At 45.2% G+C, this 21071-nt stretch overlaps 2 protein-coding genes and 1 long non-coding RNA gene across 6 annotated transcripts in view; 2 read left to right on the top strand and 1 right to left on the bottom strand.

The window, feature by feature from the left end:
- Positions 1-21071, bottom strand: part of SLC22A23 (solute carrier family 22 member 23) — a 107402-nt gene that overhangs the window by 1602 nt on the left and 84729 nt on the right. For 3 of the 4 annotated variants that reach the window (XM_081014798.1, XM_081014799.1, XM_081014801.1), the window contains 2 exons: positions 20585-20708; positions 11840-14978 (listed from right to left, as the gene is read on the bottom strand). In XM_081014798.1, coding sequence (XP_080870924.1) covers positions 14621-14978; positions 20585-20708 — 482 coding nt within the window. In that variant the 3' untranslated portion in view covers positions 11840-14620. Of the gene's footprint in view, positions 1-11839; positions 14979-20584; positions 20709-21071 lie in introns of those variants that run through there. The other variant, XM_081014800.1, reaches the window with a different exon arrangement.
- On the top strand, positions 1498-6636 carry PSMG4 (proteasome assembly chaperone 4). The gene is made up of 3 exons (XM_081015072.1): positions 1498-1751; positions 4025-4100; positions 6430-6636. The coding sequence occupies exons 1-3, from the start codon at positions 1539-1541 to the stop codon at positions 6549-6551; spliced, it is 411 nt and encodes a 136-aa protein (XP_080871198.1). The 5' UTR covers positions 1498-1538; the 3' UTR covers positions 6552-6636.
- Positions 14985-18690, top strand: LOC308482209. Its single transcript, XR_013989152.1, has 2 exons — positions 14985-16764; positions 17721-18690. It is a non-coding gene; the product is annotated as an uncharacterized lncRNA (long non-coding RNA).

The raw sequence follows: 21071 nt of genomic DNA, 5'->3' as shown, positions 1-21071 counted from the left end.
GGTCATTAGGCTTAGTCTAATAAAAAGCATTTAGCTTTGGGTTGTTGTTGTTTCAACTGGACCAACATGACTACCTGTACTTTTTGTGTAATTAGAACTCTGCCGCAAAGCACCTTTGGAGATGATGATGATGATAATGATGTTAATTTATTACTTATACACCGCCCATCTGACTGGGTTGCCCCAGCCACTCTGGGCGGCTTCCAACAGAATATAAAAACTTAACAAAACACCAGACATTTAAAACTTCCCATACAGGGTTATGTTCAGATGATCTCATTGCATAAAATAATGCAGTGCACACCCCCCACAGCAAGCACACTCAGAACCACAGCTTAGACCTTGCTGTGAACATTTAACTACTGGATTTGCATCTAGTCCAGACACTTAGGAAATCTATGATCTCATCTTCATTTTCTGCTCAGCAGGTATATCCTGGAAAGAGAGTTATATGCAACTCAAAGCTTGCATCTGAATTTTAGCAAGTCCATAAAGCCTATGACACAAACACACTTTCTTCCCTTGTTTTTGGAGACCTCACGTGGCTGCAAGCCTCACCCCCCCCCCCGCACCCCACTGGAAATAATAGTAGTAATAATTTTATTATTTGTATCCCACCCATCTGACCCAAGTCACAATAACTTTAAAATAAACAACTTTTATCAAATAAAGCAGGGATGAACAACCTGCAGCCCTCCAGATGTTTCTGGACTATAACTCCCATCAGCCCCAGCCAGCATAGCCAGTGATCAGGGATGATGGGAGATGTAGTCCAATAACATCTGAAGGGTATCAGGTTGTGCACCCCTGAAATAAAGCAATATTCAATAATCCAGTGCTTTTTTTCTGGGCGGGACAGACGGACACAGGGGTACGCATACCCCTAAACATTTTATGAATCTTTGTACTTTTGTCCACGTACTGTATTTATTTCCCCTACTTTGAACTATAAAATGGTGATTTTTCTGGAGTCAAAATTAGAGTATCCCTGAACATTTTTATTTTATTTTTTAAAAAAGCACTGCAATAATCCATTAGGATATAATAGTAAACAGTCAGTGCCGGATTTACATATAAGCTAAACAAGCTATAGGTTAGGGCCCCACTCTCTTGGGGGCCACCAAAAAATTTAAAGGAAAAAAATCTGGATGTACATTTCCAAAATATAAGATATAAAAATAAAATCTACATACAGCGTTTTGTGTTGTGTATGGACCTATTAGGCCCATAAATTACCATATAGCATATATTCAACACAAAAACCAGCAACAATTTGTTGTTGACAAAGGACAGCTGGGCATATAAAGGGTCCCATGGCTTTCAGTAGCTAAGGGCCTCATCAAACCTAAATCCAGCCCTGTAAACAGTGAATACTTTTTAGCTCCCCATTATTCTGGCCTTGCGACAAAAGAAAAGGAAGTTTTCCTCCCTAAAACCAGCTAGCCTTTGACAAACTGAAAGTGAAAAGCCTGCCGGAAGGGCTCGGGGATCGCTTGCTTTGGCCTGCCTGCGGCGGCGGCGGCGGCTGAACTGCAGCAATGGAGGAGCTGCCGGAACCGGGCGAAGAGGCCGCCGAGCCGGTCTCGGCTGTGGCCGCGTCGGGCGAGCGGATCTCGGTGCACAACTTCTGCGGGCGCCTGTCGGAGCAGCTGGTGCACTTCCACGCCATGCGCCTGCGGGACTCGCTCTTCCTCTGGGTCGGGGAAGAGCCCAGACTCGGCAACCTGGCCGTGGCCATGTGCACCCCGCGCGTGAGTCCTCTCTCTCGGGTGCTCTGAACCCCGGGGTTGGAGGAGGGGGGGAGACCGGGGGGGGGGGGGGACGGGACGGGGAGGATGCGTTGCTTGCAACTTCACATCTCCCCGTCGCGGATCGGTGGCGCATGCACAAAAGACTTGAGGAATGGAGGTTACCCCCCCTTTTATTGTCCATTCTGGGTCGCCCAGCCACTGCCACACTGTCCTTTTTCTCTCGGCAGGTCAAGATGGGCAGGTGACAGCAAAGGTTGCAAGGTTTTTAGCTGGGGCAAACGGAATCAGATCCACTCTTTGACTATGGATTCAAACCCCTAAAACGTGTTTTATGTAATGTGACTTTTTAGTTCTATTCTTTGTATATCGCATTGTTTTATTGCTATGGCTGATGCAATTAAATATTAGTTCGTTTCTTCGCTCCCACGTCCCGCCGTCGTACCACTGGCCTCCCTCTTTGCAGGCTGGAAACGGAAAGAGAACCTCGATTTGGAGAGGACGTGCGCGGAGAAAAGCTTCCCCGGGCTCAAATCGGGCTTCTTCTCCCTCTCCCCGGAGAAGCATGCAGAGGCTTTGATGATGATGATGTCCACAACCATCCTATTCTCCGAATAGGATCAGTTAATGGGAGTGTTTTAAGATCGGGAAAGCGCAGCTGCTGACACATTAGACATTTAAAGCAGATGACTCTTCCACGCCCCGCAAAGGATCCTGGGAGCTGTAGTTTACCGTTGCAGAAGGAAAATTCCTAGCACTGTTAACAAACAAGAGAGCGCAGCACAGTTAACAAACTATAGCGTTCCCAGGATCCTTTGGGGAAAGGCAGGTGCTGTAAATGCATGGAGTGTTTGCAAATTTATTAAGGTATAAGTTTTCCTGGTTCATGGTCCACTTCATCACACACAAACACAGTGCTTCTTTGCAAAAATTAAAAAAAAAATGTTTAGGGGTACTCTCATTTTCCTACTCATATTGAAACACTGTCCCTCAATGAGACCAAACTTAGATTCACAAGATGTTTAAGGGTATGCGTCCCCCCAGAAAAAAGCACTGCGCACACACACACACACACACACACACTTGTGGGAGCTGCAGGATGTAGGGGAAGTGAGAGGGATAGGAAATGCAAAAAGAACAAGGAGCCTTTGCACCAGCACGGCCTCCCTTCCCTTTCTTAGATATCTAATGCCTTGTCCCTTTCACCGTATTTGAAGGCTGATTCATTTCCTGGGTCCAATCAGACACCTTTAGCTAGTTTGCAGGTGAAGTTTGCTTGAGTGGTCCTTCCGCAAGTTTCTCTTCTGACATTACAGGGTCAAGAGTTATTACAAGCAAGTGCATCTTTCTCTCTCTCTCTCTGGCTAATGTGGAAGCCACAGGCCTTTTTCTGTTCCTCTTGAGCTCTACTCCAGCCCAAAAGGAATATTGTGGCCCTGCTGTTGGATTCTGGTTAATGATATATAGCAGGTATCTTCAACCTTTTCAGACACAGGACCCAACTTTAACCTAAACATGCACCTGGGGCCCTGCTTCTTAATTTTTTGCACATATTTGGATGGTGGTAGTCCTCCTGTTATGACACGCCTTAGCTCAAGCTGCAAGCCACTGGTTGAAGACCAGGGATGTATTATAAGGTAAAGGGACCCCTGGCCATTAGGTCCAGTTGTGGCCGACTCTGGGGTTGCGGCGCTCATCTCGCTTTATTGGCCTAGGGAGCTGGCATGACTAAGCCGCTTCTGACGAACCAGAGCAGCACACAGAAACGCCGTTTACCTTCCCGCCGGAGTGGTACCTATTTATCTACTTGCACTTTGATGTGCCTTCGAACTGCTAGGTTGGCAGGATCTGGGACTGAGCAACGGGAGCTCACCCCATCGCGGGGATTCAAACCGCCGACCTTCTGATCTGCACTGATCTGATCTGACCTAGGCTCTGTGGTTTAACCCATAGCGCCACCCGCATCCAGGGATGTATTATAGTGCTGAGTAAAATGCTTCTGTATACCTCCCTCCAAAACCAGGCTTGGTTTCTCTGCTGGCTGGACCTCAGTAATAGGACAGACTTTTAAAGTTGTCTTGTCCAGCTATTTAAGAAGCATGGAAACATTTTTCTAGGGCAGGCTCTGATGGCTCTACTTGTGTCTGTGATCTGTTTTAAATTGCCATGACCCAAGCCCCTCTTGTGCTCTCTCTCTCGTATCTTTATGAGATAAGAAGAGAGTCACTTCTGGAGGATGGAGAAAAACTCACCACCCCTTTTTGCTTTCTTTCCAGGACTCCATTCCAGCGTCTACCTTACTCTTTGGTGACTCCTCCAACAGCACCTCCAATTCACTAGCCCAAAAATTAGGTATGTAATTGTGTGCACCTTTAAACCTGCCGCACGGTGCCGTGGTCTGGCTGGATTCAGAGGACTGGTGGGAGGCACCAGCTGGGGAACCCGCCAGGGGAAAAAGGTTTAGAGCCTGGAGATTGGTGGTGGGTCAGAGGGAGAAGACTGGGAGCAGGAGGAAGTGTTGGAAGCTGAAGAGGTAACAGGGCTTAGTGAGCTGGGAGAGTCTGAGGCAGAGAGAAGTCCAGAATCAGAGGCAGAGGCAGAAGCAGGACAGGAGGGAGGCCAAGAGGCAAAGATGAGTCTGGCTGGTGAAGAGTCATGTGTCTCCCCCTCCTCTAGCTCCGCTCTCTCCCCCCCTGCCCCTGGTCCACCAGAACCAGGAGAGGCATGAAGAAGGTGGAGAGGTTAGCTTCATGCAGGCACAGTCTCAGATTGCTTGGGAAGGACCTGGGTAGGAGCTGTGGAAAGGCGGGGGGACCTTTAATCTCTGCAACTGCCACACAGGGGCAAGCCCTTCCAAGAAGAGTTGCTGTGCTTATTAGGCCTGGCACTCCTGAGCAGACCTTGCGTCCTTGAATAAAGAGTTAACTTCACTTACTCAGTGTGATTTATTGCTGGCCTGCCCCTGACACATGAGCAGGGAGCTGCAGGCGTGGAGGTCAAATGTGCCCCCCCCGGCCTCCCTAGGGACTCTTCCCAGGCATGCACCCTCTGCCTAGGTCTCACCCTTCACCAGCTCTGCTTTGCATCTGCCTTGAGTATATTTGTCTAGCTGGAATGGGTCCTTGGACTCTGGTTGTGCTGCTTGCTTGCCTAGATGGAGGATATAGAGCGGTATGTGTCGAAACGATTTTACTGTCCAAAGGTTAACATTTATATCCGTTGCTCCATCCACTTTAGGGACGTGGGTGGCGCTGTGGGTTAAACCACAGAGCCTAGCACTTGCCGATCAGAAAGTTGGCGGTTCGAATCCCCGTGACGGGGTGAGCTCCCGTTGCTCGGTCCCTGCTCCTGCCAACCTAGCAGTTCGAAAGCACGTCAAAAGTGCAAGTAGATAAATAGGAACCGCTCTGGCGGGAAGGTAAACGGCGTTTCCTTGCGCTGTTCTGGTTCGCCAGAAGCGGCTTAGTCATGCTGGCCACATGACCTGGAAGCTGTACGTCGGCTCCCTCGGCCAATAAAGCGAGATGAGCGCCGCAACCCCAGAGTCGGCCACGACTGGACCTAATGGTCAGGGGTCCCTTTACCTTTACCATCCACTTTTGGCACGGGGATGTGGCCCCTAGAAGGGATTGTGGCCCTAAGGCTGAAAACGGCTCCCTGCTCTTCCTGTAGCACAATCGAAGAGAAATAAGCCTATGGCAGTGTAGGCTCTTTTTAAAACATCATATTCATTCTGAGTTATTCAGATAGTTTGGGGTGCATGGGGTGTTAGGGGAAGGGAGGGGTAGTACCTCTGGTGGGGGACACGTCATACTCCTTCTGGGGTAGTTTGCCCACCTTTGGTCTCTATCCTGTACTCAGCTCTCACCCGTGGCTCTGAGAAGCTGTCAGCATGCGGCAGTGGATACACCCAGGAAATGGCTTTGACTGTCCAGCTAAACCTGGTGAGGGCAGCCGATGGATCTCAAACCTTTGGCGAGTTAGGGGCTTTTCCTGCATGCAAAGACAGGCTCCTGCAAATTGAGTGGATGAGACCAATATTGTGTCCAACGGTCAAGAAGGCAGTTTCTGCATGTGCTGTAGAGGGAAGCGAGGGGCAGATCCACCTGGGAAGGTAGCCATCTAGGAGAAGGAAAACTCTTGATCCTAAACCTCTGCTGCCTTGCAAGACATCTTTGGGAGAAGAAAAGGCTAAGGAGTAAACCCTACACAAATTGGGAGTGGAGTCCCTAAGACGGTTGGATGGCGCCTTGCACGCCTCCTTCCAGCAACTCTTGCAGCCAAGCTGGTGCCAAACGTATTGTTCTTCTCTCCTTTGGACCACATCAGTGAGGACAAGAGAGGAGTCTTGTCTTCTGGGCAGCCCAGGCCCTCTATATACACCACCCTGGCTTGCACCCCAGGGAAGTCACTTTGGTGTTGCTAACACAGCAGTTTGACCTCACCTCTTGAGACAGAAGGATGCCAGGTAGCTTACTTTCAGATGCCATTAGGTTATTTTCTCTCCTCCCCTTAATCAATTGCTGACCCTCCTGTGGGATTTGAACTGCTCTGGTCCATGGGGTCACAAAGAGTCGGACACGACTAAACGACTAAACAAAAAAAAATGTATTTTTCATTACTGCTGCAACATTAGCTCCTTCATTTTTTTGCTCAGTCTTTGCATCTGTTTTTCTTTCAGCCAGCAAGACGAAAAAGCAGATTTTTGTCAGCTATAATATTCAAAATACAGACAGCAGCTTCACACTACTTGTGGAAAACCGAATCAAGGAGGAAATGACACTATTTCCAGACAAGTTTTAGCTTTGCATCATTGTGGCGTGCCTGCATTTTTGTTTCTGTGTTTTTTTGTTTGTTTGTTTTTAAAATAATGAATGGGATGACATGCGTTTTTTCTGTCACTGAGTGAACTTCATTTGCTTTTTGTATCAGGCCTAGAAGCTGTAAGGTTTGGCTGAGGGTGCCATCTACTGGATGTGCTGGGAACTACACACATGATAACACAATCTGTGTTCTTCCCACTATGGCTTCCTTCTCGCGTCTAGTGTATTATGAGGCTAACTTGTTCCAGGGCAGTACCACTTCAACCATGGGGGACTCAGGAAATCCAGTTATCTTGAGAAAAACAAATCCCTACCTATCAAAAACCACATGGCAAGGAGAAGGGCTGATTGCCAGTTTCCTCTGTGCAAGGAGGTACTGCATTTTATTGTAGAGAGAACGTTCAATCATGTGAGCCTCCCCTGCAGTCTTAAATGGTATGGCCTATAACAGGTTTACTGCTTCATCTGCATTTGTTGCAGTCGAGAAACAGCTCTGTCTTAATAGGGAAGGAGTAAATACCGTATTTTTCGCTCTATAAGACGCACCAGACCACAAGACGCACCTAGTTTTTGGAGGAGGAAAACAAGAAAAAAATATTCTGAATCTCAGAAGCCAGAACAGCAAGAGGGATCGCTACGCAGTGAAAGCAGCAATCCCTCTTGCTGTTCTGGCTTCTGGGATAGCTGCGCAGCCTGCATTCGCTCCATAAGACGCACACACATTTCCCCTTACTTTTTAGGAGGGAAAAAGTGAGTCTTATAGAGCAAAAAATACGGTATATTGAGTTGCATCTGTAAGAGGAAGTACTGCTGGCATGAATCTAGTGGAGTCATTTAGTGCTTCTTGCTGTGATTCTGTTAACAAGTTCCCTATTCTTTGTGGGTTTGGTTTTGTTTTTAAATGAGAGGGCGGTAATCTTGCTTTCCCACAAGAACAACAGGAATAAACTACTGGAGCTACTACGGCATCTGGGCATTAATAAAATGAAGTCCATAGGCACCAGGTGTAGGAGGCCTTGGGTGTCAGAACACCCACAATTTTGGGGGGTGGGTGTGCTTAGCACCTCATATGCAATGCACCTTAGCACCTCATATGCGAGTTCTGGTTTCTTTTTCTTTTTTTAAATCATTTTTATTGATTTTCCAATAAGAAACATCCAATTAATATATCCAATCATAATACTTCAATTACAATAAAAAGCTAAAATAAAAAAGACCAAATTATAATTATTAATTTTTCGGTCTGGATCTCTGAAGCAAATCTCCACATCTTAGTCCTGCTTTTCCTCGTTTTTTTTCCATATTTTACACATCTCGATTTTAACGCTTCATAATTCTTTGTCCCTGTGAGTTCCGGCTTCTACTGGAAGTCACGTCGGAACCCCACCACTCCCAGAGGACGTCAGAGGCCCTGCCAGGCCTCTGAATGCGACTTCTGGTAGAAACTGGAAGTCGTTTTGGAGGCCTCACAAGACCTCGGACATAACCTCTGAGAGACTCTGCAAGGCCTTGTTAAGTGATGCTGCGCCGCCATGTGATGTCATGAAGTCACAACACGTCACGGGTGCCATTGGGCCCCCATAACCCGGGGCCCAAGTCAGGGCCCCTGACAGAGGTAAATCTGAAGCGTGTATTTGGAGAGACGCTTCAAATGTACCTCCAACCTAGTGGCCTGTAGTTGGACTACAACTTCCACCAGCTGCTGCCATCATAGCCAGTGGCCAAGGATGGTGGGAACTGTAGTCCCAGCTACAGCCAGAGGTCAGCAGGTTGAGGGGGGAAGGCTGCTTTAAACAAATGGATAATGCAAGAAGTGCACAGCCCAAACGGGAAGTTCTCCTGTGTGAGCATGGATGCAGGAGGAAAGCTTAATGAGATACTAGTCATGAAGACTAAGGCTCTCCCGGTTTGAAAAGTTTAATAGGTTGGCGTTTCGCAGGGATGGCAGTGCCTTGTGGCTCTGATAGGAACATGAGAAGTTGCCTTACGACCAATTCAAGCTGTGGGGCCAATCTAGCTCAGTATTGTGTTCAGTGCCTGGCTGTGGGTTCTTAGACTAGATCCCTTTCCCAGACATATCCCTGAAATGCTGGAGACTGGATCAGGGTTGCATGTACTCTGTTAGTGAGCTACAACACTTAAAACTGATGGGACGGATCCAATGGAGAGCAGGTCTTAATGTGTGACATTATTTTTAATGTTTTAACACACTTTTATGGATGCCTATAAGCTGCCTTGACACTAGACACAGGTATATTTAAATATTTCAGTTAAAAATAATAATAATAATAATCAGGTACCTGCCTAAAGGAGCTCTTGAGCAGAGAGGTTGATAGTGTATACCACTGGCAAGACAGACGAGCGTGGGGTTTGTTTGTTTTTTCTAATGGGGCAATGTCTTTTATTCCTGTTCGTTTACATACAAAGTTGTTCAGCAGGTACAACGGATGTGACATCATGCAGACATTTAGCTTTCAGGACGGTTCTTCAGTAGTTGACTTTTAAGCTTGTGCTATGAAGCACCACCAAACCACCCGTGATTTATTTTAATAAAAAAAAACAACTGTAGAGTAACAACGATTAGTTAGTAGAATTTCATCAAACTGAGGGGAAGGGGAAGGAAATCTCACCCACTACAGACATAAGCACACTACTCCATTCTGAAGAAAATGTTTTCACACGGTACATTTAAAAACGACGTTTCGTTAACATTTTTTTTAGAAATTAAGTGTGGAAGATCTGCCACGCTTAACTGGTTTCTTTCTGTCCCAGCTACAGATGCAACTTGACATCACATTCAGAATTCATTATAATGGCACTTCTGAGTTTGGTGATTCTCTCCCCCCCCCCCTTTTATTTGGCTTTTGGAACTGGCAACATAAATGAAATACTTCCAATTAGTAATAATCAAGCAGCCTGTATCTCAAAACATCCCCGTCTCATATAGGGAATGCATTATTATAACTGCATTCTACCCCATCTTTATAGAGTTTTGGTAACAGAAATGGATACAGAGAACCTAAATAAATAAATAAATAAATAAATAAAAACCAGTCCTGATTAATGCTATTAAAATGGGTTTTAAGTAAAATATTTCAGTGCTAAATTTAAAAATGAAAAAGCTAGACAAACTGACCAATCTTGGCTCATAGAAAAATGGGGAAATGCTTGAAGTCTATACAGTGGTACCTTGGTTGTTGAACTTAATCCGTTCTGGGAGTCTGTTCCTGCACTCAAGCGGAAGCCGTGGAAGCCGTGTCGGATGTTTGGCTTCCAAATAACATTCGAAAACCGGGATATTTCTGGGTTTTCAGCGTTTGGGAGCCAAAATGTACGTGTACTAAGGCGTTCGAGAGCCAAGGTATGACTGTAGTTGATTACTAGTGCTTTCCCTATTAGGATGAACTCGAGGTGAGGTTTCTGTTATCTTCAGACCTGGCAACTACTTGAGGTTTCTTAATTGGGATGACTGGCTGCCTTGGTTCTTGACCTCCACTCCATACTGAATGTTATGTGTCCATCTAGAATCACCTGGCAAGCAACAACTTTCAGTCATCATCCTGCAGCAACCACGGTCTTCAGCCAGCCTGTGTGCCAAAGCTGGTCTTTTAGTTGCATTGCTATGGGCTGAATCTGCCTTTGGCACAGCCCCACTGACATGTTTAGTATGGCTTGTGGTAGCATAGTGGAAACTGACCTGAGCACAAGATATCCTCAAGCACTCAGCTCCTTCACCTCAGTCACAGCTAGAAGTCAGTAGAGGCGACTGAAAACCACAACTGCTACAGGCTGAGGCTGCAGTGACTGCTACAGTCTTCCTTTTCCCATGAACTTTTCCCTTGTGTTTACCAGCGGGGAGGGGGCGGTGGGGGAAATGGCACCAGATATCTGGCCAATGTCAAATTATTACTTTTAATGGAGTGTTCACTGACTCTATGAAGGGGACTATCTGAACAAGGAACAAACAGCTGGTTGCATGATCTGGTTCCCTCTCTCGTATGGGGGGGTGATCTTTGAACAGCCTTTCTTCTGCTAAGGAAGAACTGACCAGGACCAGCCTGGAGGTAGAAGATTGTTTTTAAGCAGAGATGAAGATGGTGCAACAGAGGATGCTTGCTTGCTTGCTTTATTTATTCATTCCCCACCCTCCCCGGCCAAGGCTTGTGATGTACACAGTCGTTCCTTTTTAATCTCTGCTCAAAACAGGTTTGCAGTAAGTGCAAAACTTACTGGTTGCAAGCTGAATTATTATTAATAGAATTTATATACTGCCCTATACCTGGAGGTCTCAGGGCGGTTCACAGAACAATGTGCACACTATGGTCAATGGTGCCCCTACAACCTTCCACAAAACATCGCCTGCCTCCTTTGTACACTGTTGCAGAGCCTTAAAAAGTGAAATGGAAACCAGTGTTTCCTCAAAGATGGGCTTGTCAAACTTCCAACCCCCTGGCAGTGTGTACATGCTTGTTGCATATAGAGGCCTACACAATGAGGACTGTGGCCTAGATGCGAAAACAGAAAGCCAACTCAAATGGCTGACAAGCTTCGATATGCAGCCAACAGGCCTGTCTTAAGGACAAAAAGGATTTGCGAATGAGGAGCTAACAATGGGGCAGTCCAGAAACTCCTGGTTCCTACAGAGATGTCAACATCACATTACTGTAAGGCTGTAACAACTTGCAACCGGTTTAGGTGGTGAGCTGTGTACAGCTACATGCTATGGAGATATCGGGGCTTCCAGAAACCTGGGTTGCGTGAGACTTCCAGAACAGAGCACAGTGGAGAAGTACTTTTCACAAGTTATACAGGACCGTAGTGCAGTGAATTCAGCAGTGCTCTTTGCTCGGGTGGTAAGTTAGTGCCAATCTTGTCCCTTCGTCAAAAGCTGATTTGAATCTGTTAAGCACCGTAAGGTACTGGACGCTATCAAAATAATGTTTAAAGTATCTTCAGCGAAAATACTATTGTGAAGGGAAATGAACATTTGCTTCTGGACCAAGGGAAAACTGTAAAATAAGGTGGAAACAAAATGTGAAGTACTGACTCACAAAGTAAGATTCCCAACGATATAAATAAAAGGGGAGAAAAATCGAAAGATTAATTTATATATATATATATATTTTTAAAATCACCAAGTGCTCCCATTACCTTACACAGTCCATTAAATATGTTGAGAAAGTCCCTCTCTCTTGCTTTTGCTTGTTTGTAAAGTTAAGGAGCATCACATCAGAACAGGAAAGTAGAAAGCGCAGCAGGCGAAAGAAATGAGCACAACAAAGACTTTAATGGCGTTAAAATGCAATGAACTCCACAGGCTGGTATGTGGTCCACATGATTTGTTACACTATTCTAAGACTATATGCACAGAGACAGGGAATTAAAAATCTGTTTTGTACCACAAGGATTGCAAAAGTGCTGTGTGTTGGCCTGGGACTTTTGCACGTCCATAACCAAATTCTCTCTCTGCCTTTCTCTCAAATGCTTTTCAGGGCCCCACCCTAGTTTAAAAACAACGAAAATTTTTTATACTTCATAGATTTTACTGAAATGCTAGGATGTTCCTGATAGGTCGCTTGCTAACAAGCATTATATAAAAGGCGTTACACAAATTTGGCACATGAATACTGCACAATTCAAAGAGGCCTTATTTTTTCACTGCGAGTTTGTAATAGTCTCAACATAAAAGAAGAATGGAGAGGAAGAAGTGGCCTTTTTGTGGTTGAAGCCAGACAGTTTATTAGAGAGTGTAAGAAAGATGGGGCTCGCACTTTTTCAAGTCCCACTCGGGTGAATGCAGTAGTGGCACTTCTGGGGGGAAATTATACACACACACATATATAAACCACTGATCTATTCAGTGTTGTTGTCTTTCCCTCAACGGGGCTTGAGAAAGATTTCCCCGAGTGTCTCATCCTCTGTACGAAAGTTACCAGCTTTACAACAACGTCATTTTTTTCTTCTCAAGTACATACATTCTTGCCTCTTAGATCAGGCCAATTTTGCCCTCCTAGCAAAAAGCCAGCACTGAAACGCTGCACAACTTGCTATATGACAAGCCGCTTTGTGGGCTTGGTCACAGGAATGCAAAAGGCAGCCTGACAGAGGAAGGAAGAAGAAACACAAGCAAGTTAACAGACAATATATAGAGCAAAGAAGGGTCACGGCAGGGAGGAAAGCACACGAGGGGGAAAAGAGTCCCTTTCCTTCACCCACAAATGCAAGGTGTACATCGAACAAAGTGACAGTCAAATGGATGGATCTACACGTCACCACACATCTGGCTGCTGCACTCATTTAAATGGCTGTACCACTGGGCAATCACAAATGCATGGTCTGAGTGGAAGGGGAGGGAAGGGGATAGTTAACTATAAGCAAAGTAGCTGCAACTCCAGAACTCCTTGCTCAAAGCTGGCTCTGCAAGGCTCTTGCGCAACAAACACGGCTTGAGCAGCCAACATCTGTTTGTGTTAAGAACATTTAAATCGTTGCTAGCTTTTGGTGGAAGAGGAAGGAAGAGGGCTGTTGGTGGGTTGCTCTTTTTTTTTTGCTTCGTTGATATCCGGATCCTAAACCCATTTTAAGCAGGAGCAACCTCTGTTGAATTTCAGTGTCTAAATACATTTAGGATCAGGGGACGTCTGTTTGCCAAGTGAACCATATGGGGCCAATGCATTTGTTCATTTGGGGGGGGGGGGGCGAGAAATCCTACAAGAGCACTTGGGATTTTTATTTTGGTGCACTTCAAGTGGCCATTTCCCATAAGCTTTCACATTAGAAAATGGCAGCCAGCTGATAATATGCAAACCTATTCTTGGAAAAACACTATTACAAATCTCATAAGGAAACCACTCTGGTCTCCATTAAACATCCAAAGAGCCTGTTTGGTTTATTATTCCCCATCTCCTCTTCCCCTAATCTGAAGCATTAATTTATCATATCATTTCATTTACAGCTTGTCGCTCATATTAGTCCGTTAAAATCAGTCTTTGGGGGACAGGGAAGGCTCGCAGCTGAGCCAGTGTTGGGATAGACAGAACTTTCCAGTCTAGCCACTTCTGGACCAAGCATGTTCAAGTCTTAAACCCTTCTGGCCATCTTTTTCCCTTCCCAAATTGGAAATATTCTCATAGAAAAAGCACTACCTTATAGTCCCTAGAACCTTTGTTAGGTCAGAACCACTTTAGGTAAAGCCTTGTTTACCACTGAGTACCGAATTTTGAAATTGCTTATTGTTGTTGTTGTTGTTATTAATAATAAACACTTGTAAGAATTCCTTATAAAGAGACATGATCCTCTTTTAAATCCACATGCCTGATCTCCATTCGAAAAACCGTAGTTTGCTTGTGCAGTGGTTTCTTTTAGGCTTGAAACTGCAACTTTTCAAGTTTAGAAAACAGCTTTTTAAAAAACAGACTACAGCTCCCTAACCAAATTCTATTTCTGCTGCCAAGAACGGAGTTGGAATTTTAAGTGAGAGCTTTGTATGCACACTTATACAGTAGGTAAACTGCAAGACGGGGTGGTGGTAGGGAGGACTGGATTATCTGGAGAGACAAAGAAAATTGGTTGAACCTAAAACGTCAGTAGTCAAAGAATTCTTTGTCGCAGCAAGGAGATGCTTCATTCCTCCAACAAAAGCACAAAGAGACAATAAAAAGCAAAACGAATCTCATGATTTCTATCTTGGAATGTCTGCTCTTACGGAGAACAACGCGGCTTCATGTTTGTGGTCAACAAAGGAGAAAAGGGAATAAAGTGCTTCATGGCGGGGAGAATCATTAAAATAAATAGAAACATTTCATGGCAGGAAGAAAAGAAAAGTTCCGACAGGCAGTTTTGTCTCCAGCCAGTTGCTTTGAGGATGCATTCCCCTCCCATTACTAGTTCCAAAGCAATTTGCACCCCAGTCAAAAGATTCCTACGAGAAGTGGCTTTAGCAGCAGAGTCCAATTCCCCCATTTATCTGTCCCTTTAATTTCACTGGTCTGTAAACCTCCTGTGGAAAGCACTGCCACACCAAAAGTGCCTTCTCCTCCAGCCGGCCAGCTACATCGCCTTCATCCCGTTGGCCGTGACACTCTCAGCCACTCCATCGTTCACGGCAGCCGAATCATGGAGGCCAGAGTAATCCTTGAGTTCGGAGTTTGTCAGAAGCAGAGGCTGTTCCCCCTTCTTGTGCGGCAGGAGGGGCTGGCGGGTGTAATGTTCGCCGTCTGGAATGTTCTCCGGCAGGTTCTGGTTTTTGCTCTCGGGCAGGAGGAGGATGCAGATGATGCAGATGAGGGTGCAGCAGGCAAAGATCACATGGTGGAGGAAGTAGCCTTTCTGGTTGTGGAGCTCCATGATGGGTGCCGTGAGCATGCCAAAGCCTGCGCTGGCCTGGACGAGGCCAAGCCCACCACCCCTGTGGAAATGAGCGTGCAGATAGATAGATAGATTTGGGTAACAAAAATCAGTTTGGTTACAGATTCACTAGTTTACAATGTTACGGCATCATAAACGGATCAGAATTGTATGTGCACTTCCCTGTTCGGCGGAGTCGCCTTCAAAACGATTCTTTTTAATAAGGAAACCCAAAGCAGTTTTCAACAATTAAAACACCAACAGCAACAGTTCTATATGTTTCATAATGTATACTTCTGAAAGGTCTTTAAATGCACCTCAAAAAGCAGAAAGGTCCGACTTTACTGTGCTGGCAAGTTCTACAGGAATGGGTCCCTGGCTGTGTACCTTCTGCTGCACCAGACTCCAAAATCATGCTCTCTCTCCTGGAGCATCATAAAGTAGTTCTTTCCTCCATCCTTTCAATAGAGAAAGGGCAATCCCACTGGCAACTTAATCAAGCTTAAACTGTGTCAAGAAATGGCAATTCACAGCCCCAAATGATTCAGACACCTGAAGGCAGCCCTGTTTAGGGAAGCTTTTAATGATTATTAGATTATTGTATTTTAATATTCTGCTGGAAGCCACCCAGAGTGGCTGGGGAAACCCAGCCAGATGGGCGGAGTAATAGTAATAATAATAATAATAATAATAATAATAATAATTTAAGTTTCCTCTTGGAATAAGGAGGCTCCCCAGCAATCCTACCTTAACATTCTTCACCTTCAATTCCTAATATAATTATTACTGTGAATGTATTTTGCCCATTTTAGCAGGGGGGGCACATGATGGAACATAGCTCAGATTTTGGACTAAGCAGCTAGTCTACTTCTCCTTCTAGGCAGGGCTGTCTTAAGCATATGTGGCGCCGGGGTGCAAAGATCCGTCTGGTGGCCCCCCAGGTTGCCCAGTCCCAGGAGTGCAGGAGGGCAGAGCCGACCGGCCGCCTCAGCATCTTGCTGGCTCGGTTGCCCCTGAACTCACAGAGCTGAACTGCCCGCAGCAGAAGAGCCTGCTGTGGCGCTCCAACTGACAGGCAGCCTTTCCCCCTGCACTCAACTCTTGGGCCCTGGACTCTCTGCCTGGCACCCCTGAGAGTCCGGTGCCCGGGTGCCCCACACCCCTAGTGCCTATGGGTAAGACGGCCCTGCTCCTAGGGGTGGCATGGGCTATAAAAGTAAGAGGCACCTAAGAATGAAAATGGGTTAGACTTCGATTGGTACTCCTCAAAGTTATCTGTACTTTTGAAGGAAAAAATTAAGAGTTCTGCCAGAGTTAATTTCATGTCAATTATACCCCATCATCTTACTCAGATTTTACCTGGCCATTTCAGTTGTCCCAGATATTTACTACCCTTCTCACCCAGTTGGGGAAAAAAATCCAGAAGGATCGATTTTCATGCCCTTGAAAATCCAAATCCTGCATGCTTTGAGTAAAAATTACCCCACACAACCCAACCCTGGCCATTTAAAAAATAAGCAGAAATAACGAAGTCTTATAATTGTGAAACTAGTGTGGATATGTTGCCTAGTTTAAATTTGCAGCAATTCACCAAACACCGCTCAATAACATCAGTGATGGAAAAGGAGGAAACTTATGCTAGGCTGTAATATACAAAGGGCAACCACTTATAATTGCCCATCTGTTGCTTTCATGAGCGAGAGTCTACTTTCTATCTCCAGATCGCTAAAAAACTTAACTTGTGAAATTCTCTTTTGTCATCACTAGGGAGCAGGCTTTCCTCAGATTTATACAGAGCCACTTAAAAATAATGAGGAACCACAGTGATTGAAAAAGACATTTTATAGGTACGGCTCTTTATCATTCTCCCTCTCTAAAATTCTGAATATTTCTCTTCCCGTCAGTTAGTCATTCAGTCAGCCAACAGGGTGCCATCAGATTAAAGAATTCTCAGCTGACCAACTGGATGAATTTTAGTTGATTAATGAAATCTGCACACATTTACAGATGAAGGAATCATACTTTGTTTTCAGATGATACAAATTCCTGTCACAGCAGTCCCTATCCTGGATTCCATTCCATTCCATGTGTGAGAGGGAGGAGTGCCACTTCTACAAGGGCCTGCCACCCTTGGCTTGGGTAGCTTCACATTTTTAAAAGAATATAGTGCTTAAAATTAATTAATCCAAGAGCTGGTAAAGTGCTGCATCTTATCTACAAAAAGTGCCCAGTATGAATCACTTCTCTGTCAGAAATTCGTTAGATGGAATCAGGGAAACCACTGTCTCAGGTGCAACACTGGCCACAGGCAATATGAGGACAAACTGCCTTGGTCCAGTATACCTGAAAGAGTGTCTCCACCCCCATCGTTCAGCCCGGACACTGAGGTCCAGTTCTGAGGGCCTTCTGGCGGTTCCCTCACTGCGAGATGTGAGGTTACAGGGAACCAGGCAGAGGGCCTTCTCAGTAGTGGCGCCCGCCCTGTGGAACGTCCTCCCATCAGATGTTGAGGAAGTAAACAACTGTCTGATTTTAGAAGACATCTGAAGCCAGCCCTGTTTAGGGAAGTTTTTAATGTTTGATGTTTTATTGTGTTTTTAGTATTCTGTTGAGAGTCGCCCAGAGTGGCTGGGGAAACCCAGCCGGATGGGTGGGGTATAAATTATTATTATTATTATTATTATTATTATTATTATTATCATCTTGACCTTGCAGTACAGTTGTATAGATTAAAAGATAAACTTTGTCAAAAGCTCTGAAAATGTTAACAGGTTCTCTCTAAATGCTGTTATTTTTTTTCCAGCTGATTCCTCCGATTAATCAACTAAAAACTGAAGACCTAACAATGAAATACCATCCAATCAGGAGCGGCGGCTGCTTACCAGGATAGTGCAGGGGCATTGCAGGGTGATGGTACGGCAGGGCTATGCAAAGCCAACCCAACGCTCCTGCTGGCACACCCAAGCAGGCCCAACCTCACCATTATCTATGCCACCACCTCCTGTTACCGCAGATGGCAGCAACACCATTGTTGGGAGAGTGGAGGCATGGCACTGCTCCCCCCCCCAGCCAATCCTGCCAAGAGAAACTTCAGTGCTCAGAAATCAGACCCACAAACATCATACCCACCCTTCTTTTCTGCAAGAAGAGCATTTCAAGCCTACTTCATTTTTTATTTTATTTTTTGCTGTGGGCTCAGACGTCTGACAGAGCCATAAGGCTGCTTAGTCCGGCACGCTTTGGAAATCCCTACGGATATAAAAATTGCATCCAGATTTATTTTACACTATCCTGTTCTTGTCTGTCCCGGTCCCAGTTAGGAGAGTCCGGCCATGAATGGCTATCCAATGAAGATTCAGAGAGCTGCCGTTCCACTGGCATACTCAGGAGTAAGCACTGTGCTACTTCTAGTACGAAGGACTTGCGCTTAGCAAAGCCTTCATTGCAAGCACTCAGTCCCTGCAGTGAGTCCAAATAGCGGCCCCCAAAATGAGCTGCCAATGTAAATAAATTATGTCACTGTTTGATGCAGATGACTGGAGGCCTTTGCATAAATATAGCAGGTTGTGCCAGTGCTGAACAGGGCAGGCCTCTTCCATCTCCTCATTCACCATCTGGCTGCAGTGGATGAAGGCTGCGTATGCCTTCCCCTCCCTTTGCCAGCCCCCAGAAGTGATGTACAATGGCATAGTACACATCTGTACATAGGCTGCACCTGCTTCCCAGGACTGGAGTCCTGAGAAAACTCCTCCTCTTTACTTACAAGGGGGGGAGCATTTTAGGGCACACCCCCAATCTCTTGCTATCTGCCTTGGCTCATCCACATCGTTATCTCTATTTCAAATGCTCAGGCTGTGAGTGACGTTGCTTAGGTAGCCAAAATACCGCCACCATTTTGCCAACTTGCATCCCTGCTACTCATTGTTCACTCTTCCCCAAATTAACCTGTTCTATAAAAAAAACCCTCTTGTTCCATTTTGTAGCAGCAAGAACACACACAGCTGTTTCATCAACAAGTTTACTGTGGCAGGGTTAGGAGTTTCATTTTGTTAAGTGCCCGAAAGAAGCTTTACAAATGAACTCCTTGGCATAAAGAATTAGAAGTCTTCAATGATGCCTAAAGTACTTGGCAGCATGGGACCAGAGGAACCAACCAAAACTAAGGCATCAGCATACTAAATGCTGTTATATCAAGGAGCCTCCATTCTGCAGCTCTCAGAGTTGCAGCTTTTGGGAGACAAAACACACTCTGGATGCTTGAATTTGGAGCTGTCCACAACCAGTCTTTTGCTTGTGACAAAGGAAGTAGAAGTTCTAATAAATGCTATTGACTGACCTCCATCCTCTACATTTTTCTTTTTGTTCTTGCTTTATTTGAAAAGACTATGTGTGCTGGTAAGATTTCTATTAATTTCATCTTGAGCTATGACACTCTTAAAAATCCAACAGAGTTGATGCACAAAATTAACCTAAAGGTCAATAATGTGTTTCCTATTAACATCGGTAAAGGTACAGGGACCCCTGACCATTAGGTCCAGTCGTGACCGACTCTAGGGTTGCGGCGCTCATCTCGCTTTATTGGCCGAGGGAGCCGACGTACAGCTTCCGGGTCATGTGGCCAGCATGACAAAGCCGCTTCTGGCGAACCAGAGCAGTGCACGGAAACGCCGTTTACCTTCCCGCCGGAGCGGTACCTATTTATCCACTTGCACTTTGACGTGCTTTCGAACTGCTAGGTTGGCAGGAGCAGGGACCAAGCAACGGGAGCTCACCCCGTCATGGGGATTTGAACCGCTGACCTTCGGAATGGCAAGTCCTAGGCTCTGTAGTTTAACCCACAGCGCCACCTGCGTCCCATTAACATCCGTAAGAACAACTTAATTTGATACAGAGAAAAAAATGCTACTTATTTATTAATATACCACCCTTTTCTTATTAGAGCTCAAGGTGGCAAGCAATAAAAAGGAAACAATAACAAGTGAATTAATTTATGTTTTTACTGATGTAGTTTCCCCCCCTCATATTCAGAGAAGTTCACAATCTCGACAATCCTTGCAGCAATCTTAGAAGGCTGAACAGTACTATTATTACTGCCCCTGTACAGGGGGCAGTATGTTTGGAAACCAAAGTGTGGCTTTTGACTGGCTGCAGGAAGCTCCCTTCCAACGCTACAATTCTATGATTCCATGACCATGCCGTGCTCAGCGGCTTGCTTTTCTAGTGATCTAACCAAAAATATACAAACCCACCTTTATTTTATTTCTTATTATTTTAAAACAGAATCCCAACATGCATCCAGAGGTCTGGGCACAAAGTCCCATTTGCCTTTGCATCCTCATATCAACCCTGGGATAGGAGGGTAGCAACTGGCCCAAATATTCCCCACTCAGCTGTGTATCCTGAAAACAGAAAACAGCACATGGGGATATATCTTTTTTTTTAAAAAAAGCTCTTTTTGTCCCATGTTGCAGTGCTGATGGAACCTTCCCTGCAAAAGCTACCATTTACTGCTAATTGGGGAGGGTTTAATGTATCATTTAATGGAGTTGGTTCCAAAGTGTCCATCCCCAAAAACTACCCAAAAAAGGTACCAGTGGACTGCCTTATGCAAAAACAAGAGACCTCAGAACGTCTCCTCAAGCCTGAGTGAGCTTTTCATGGCCATACCTTATAACTGTTGGTGTGATTTCTGCACAGAAGAAAACGCTGAGACTTCCTACTGCGTGTGATGAAAACATACCGACGATGGAAAACGCTGTAGAGAATTTGTCCTTTACAGTGTCGCTCATACCTATGAGACACATGCAAAAAGAGCTTAATCTCCATCCCATTCATGATCAATAGGTAGTAGCCTTTTAAAGCCACTCCCCTCCACCAAACACTATTATTATGTCCAAATAAAACCAGCCATTTAGTTACAGTATTAGTTTTGGTTATAGCGCTCCCATCACTGGCTGGTCTCAGGGCAGTTTACAAAAGTATGTCAGTTTAAGACAGATACGGTTCTAGCAATGCTAGTCCTGCTCAAAGCAAGCTTACTGAAGTTAAGGAATATGACTTAGTTTTATTAGTTTCCGTAAGTCTGTTCTGAGTAGGACAAGCACTGGAGGCGACCCATGCAAATTCCAACAAAATCACTGTATAAAAACACAAA

The sequence above is a fragment of the Podarcis pityusensis genome, assembly GCF_964106645.2.
Source record: "Podarcis pityusensis genome assembly, chromosome: 7".
Classification (NCBI taxonomy): domain Eukaryota; kingdom Metazoa; phylum Chordata; class Lepidosauria; order Squamata; family Lacertidae; genus Podarcis; species Podarcis pityusensis.
This window is presented reverse-complemented; position numbering and strand designations above follow the sequence as displayed.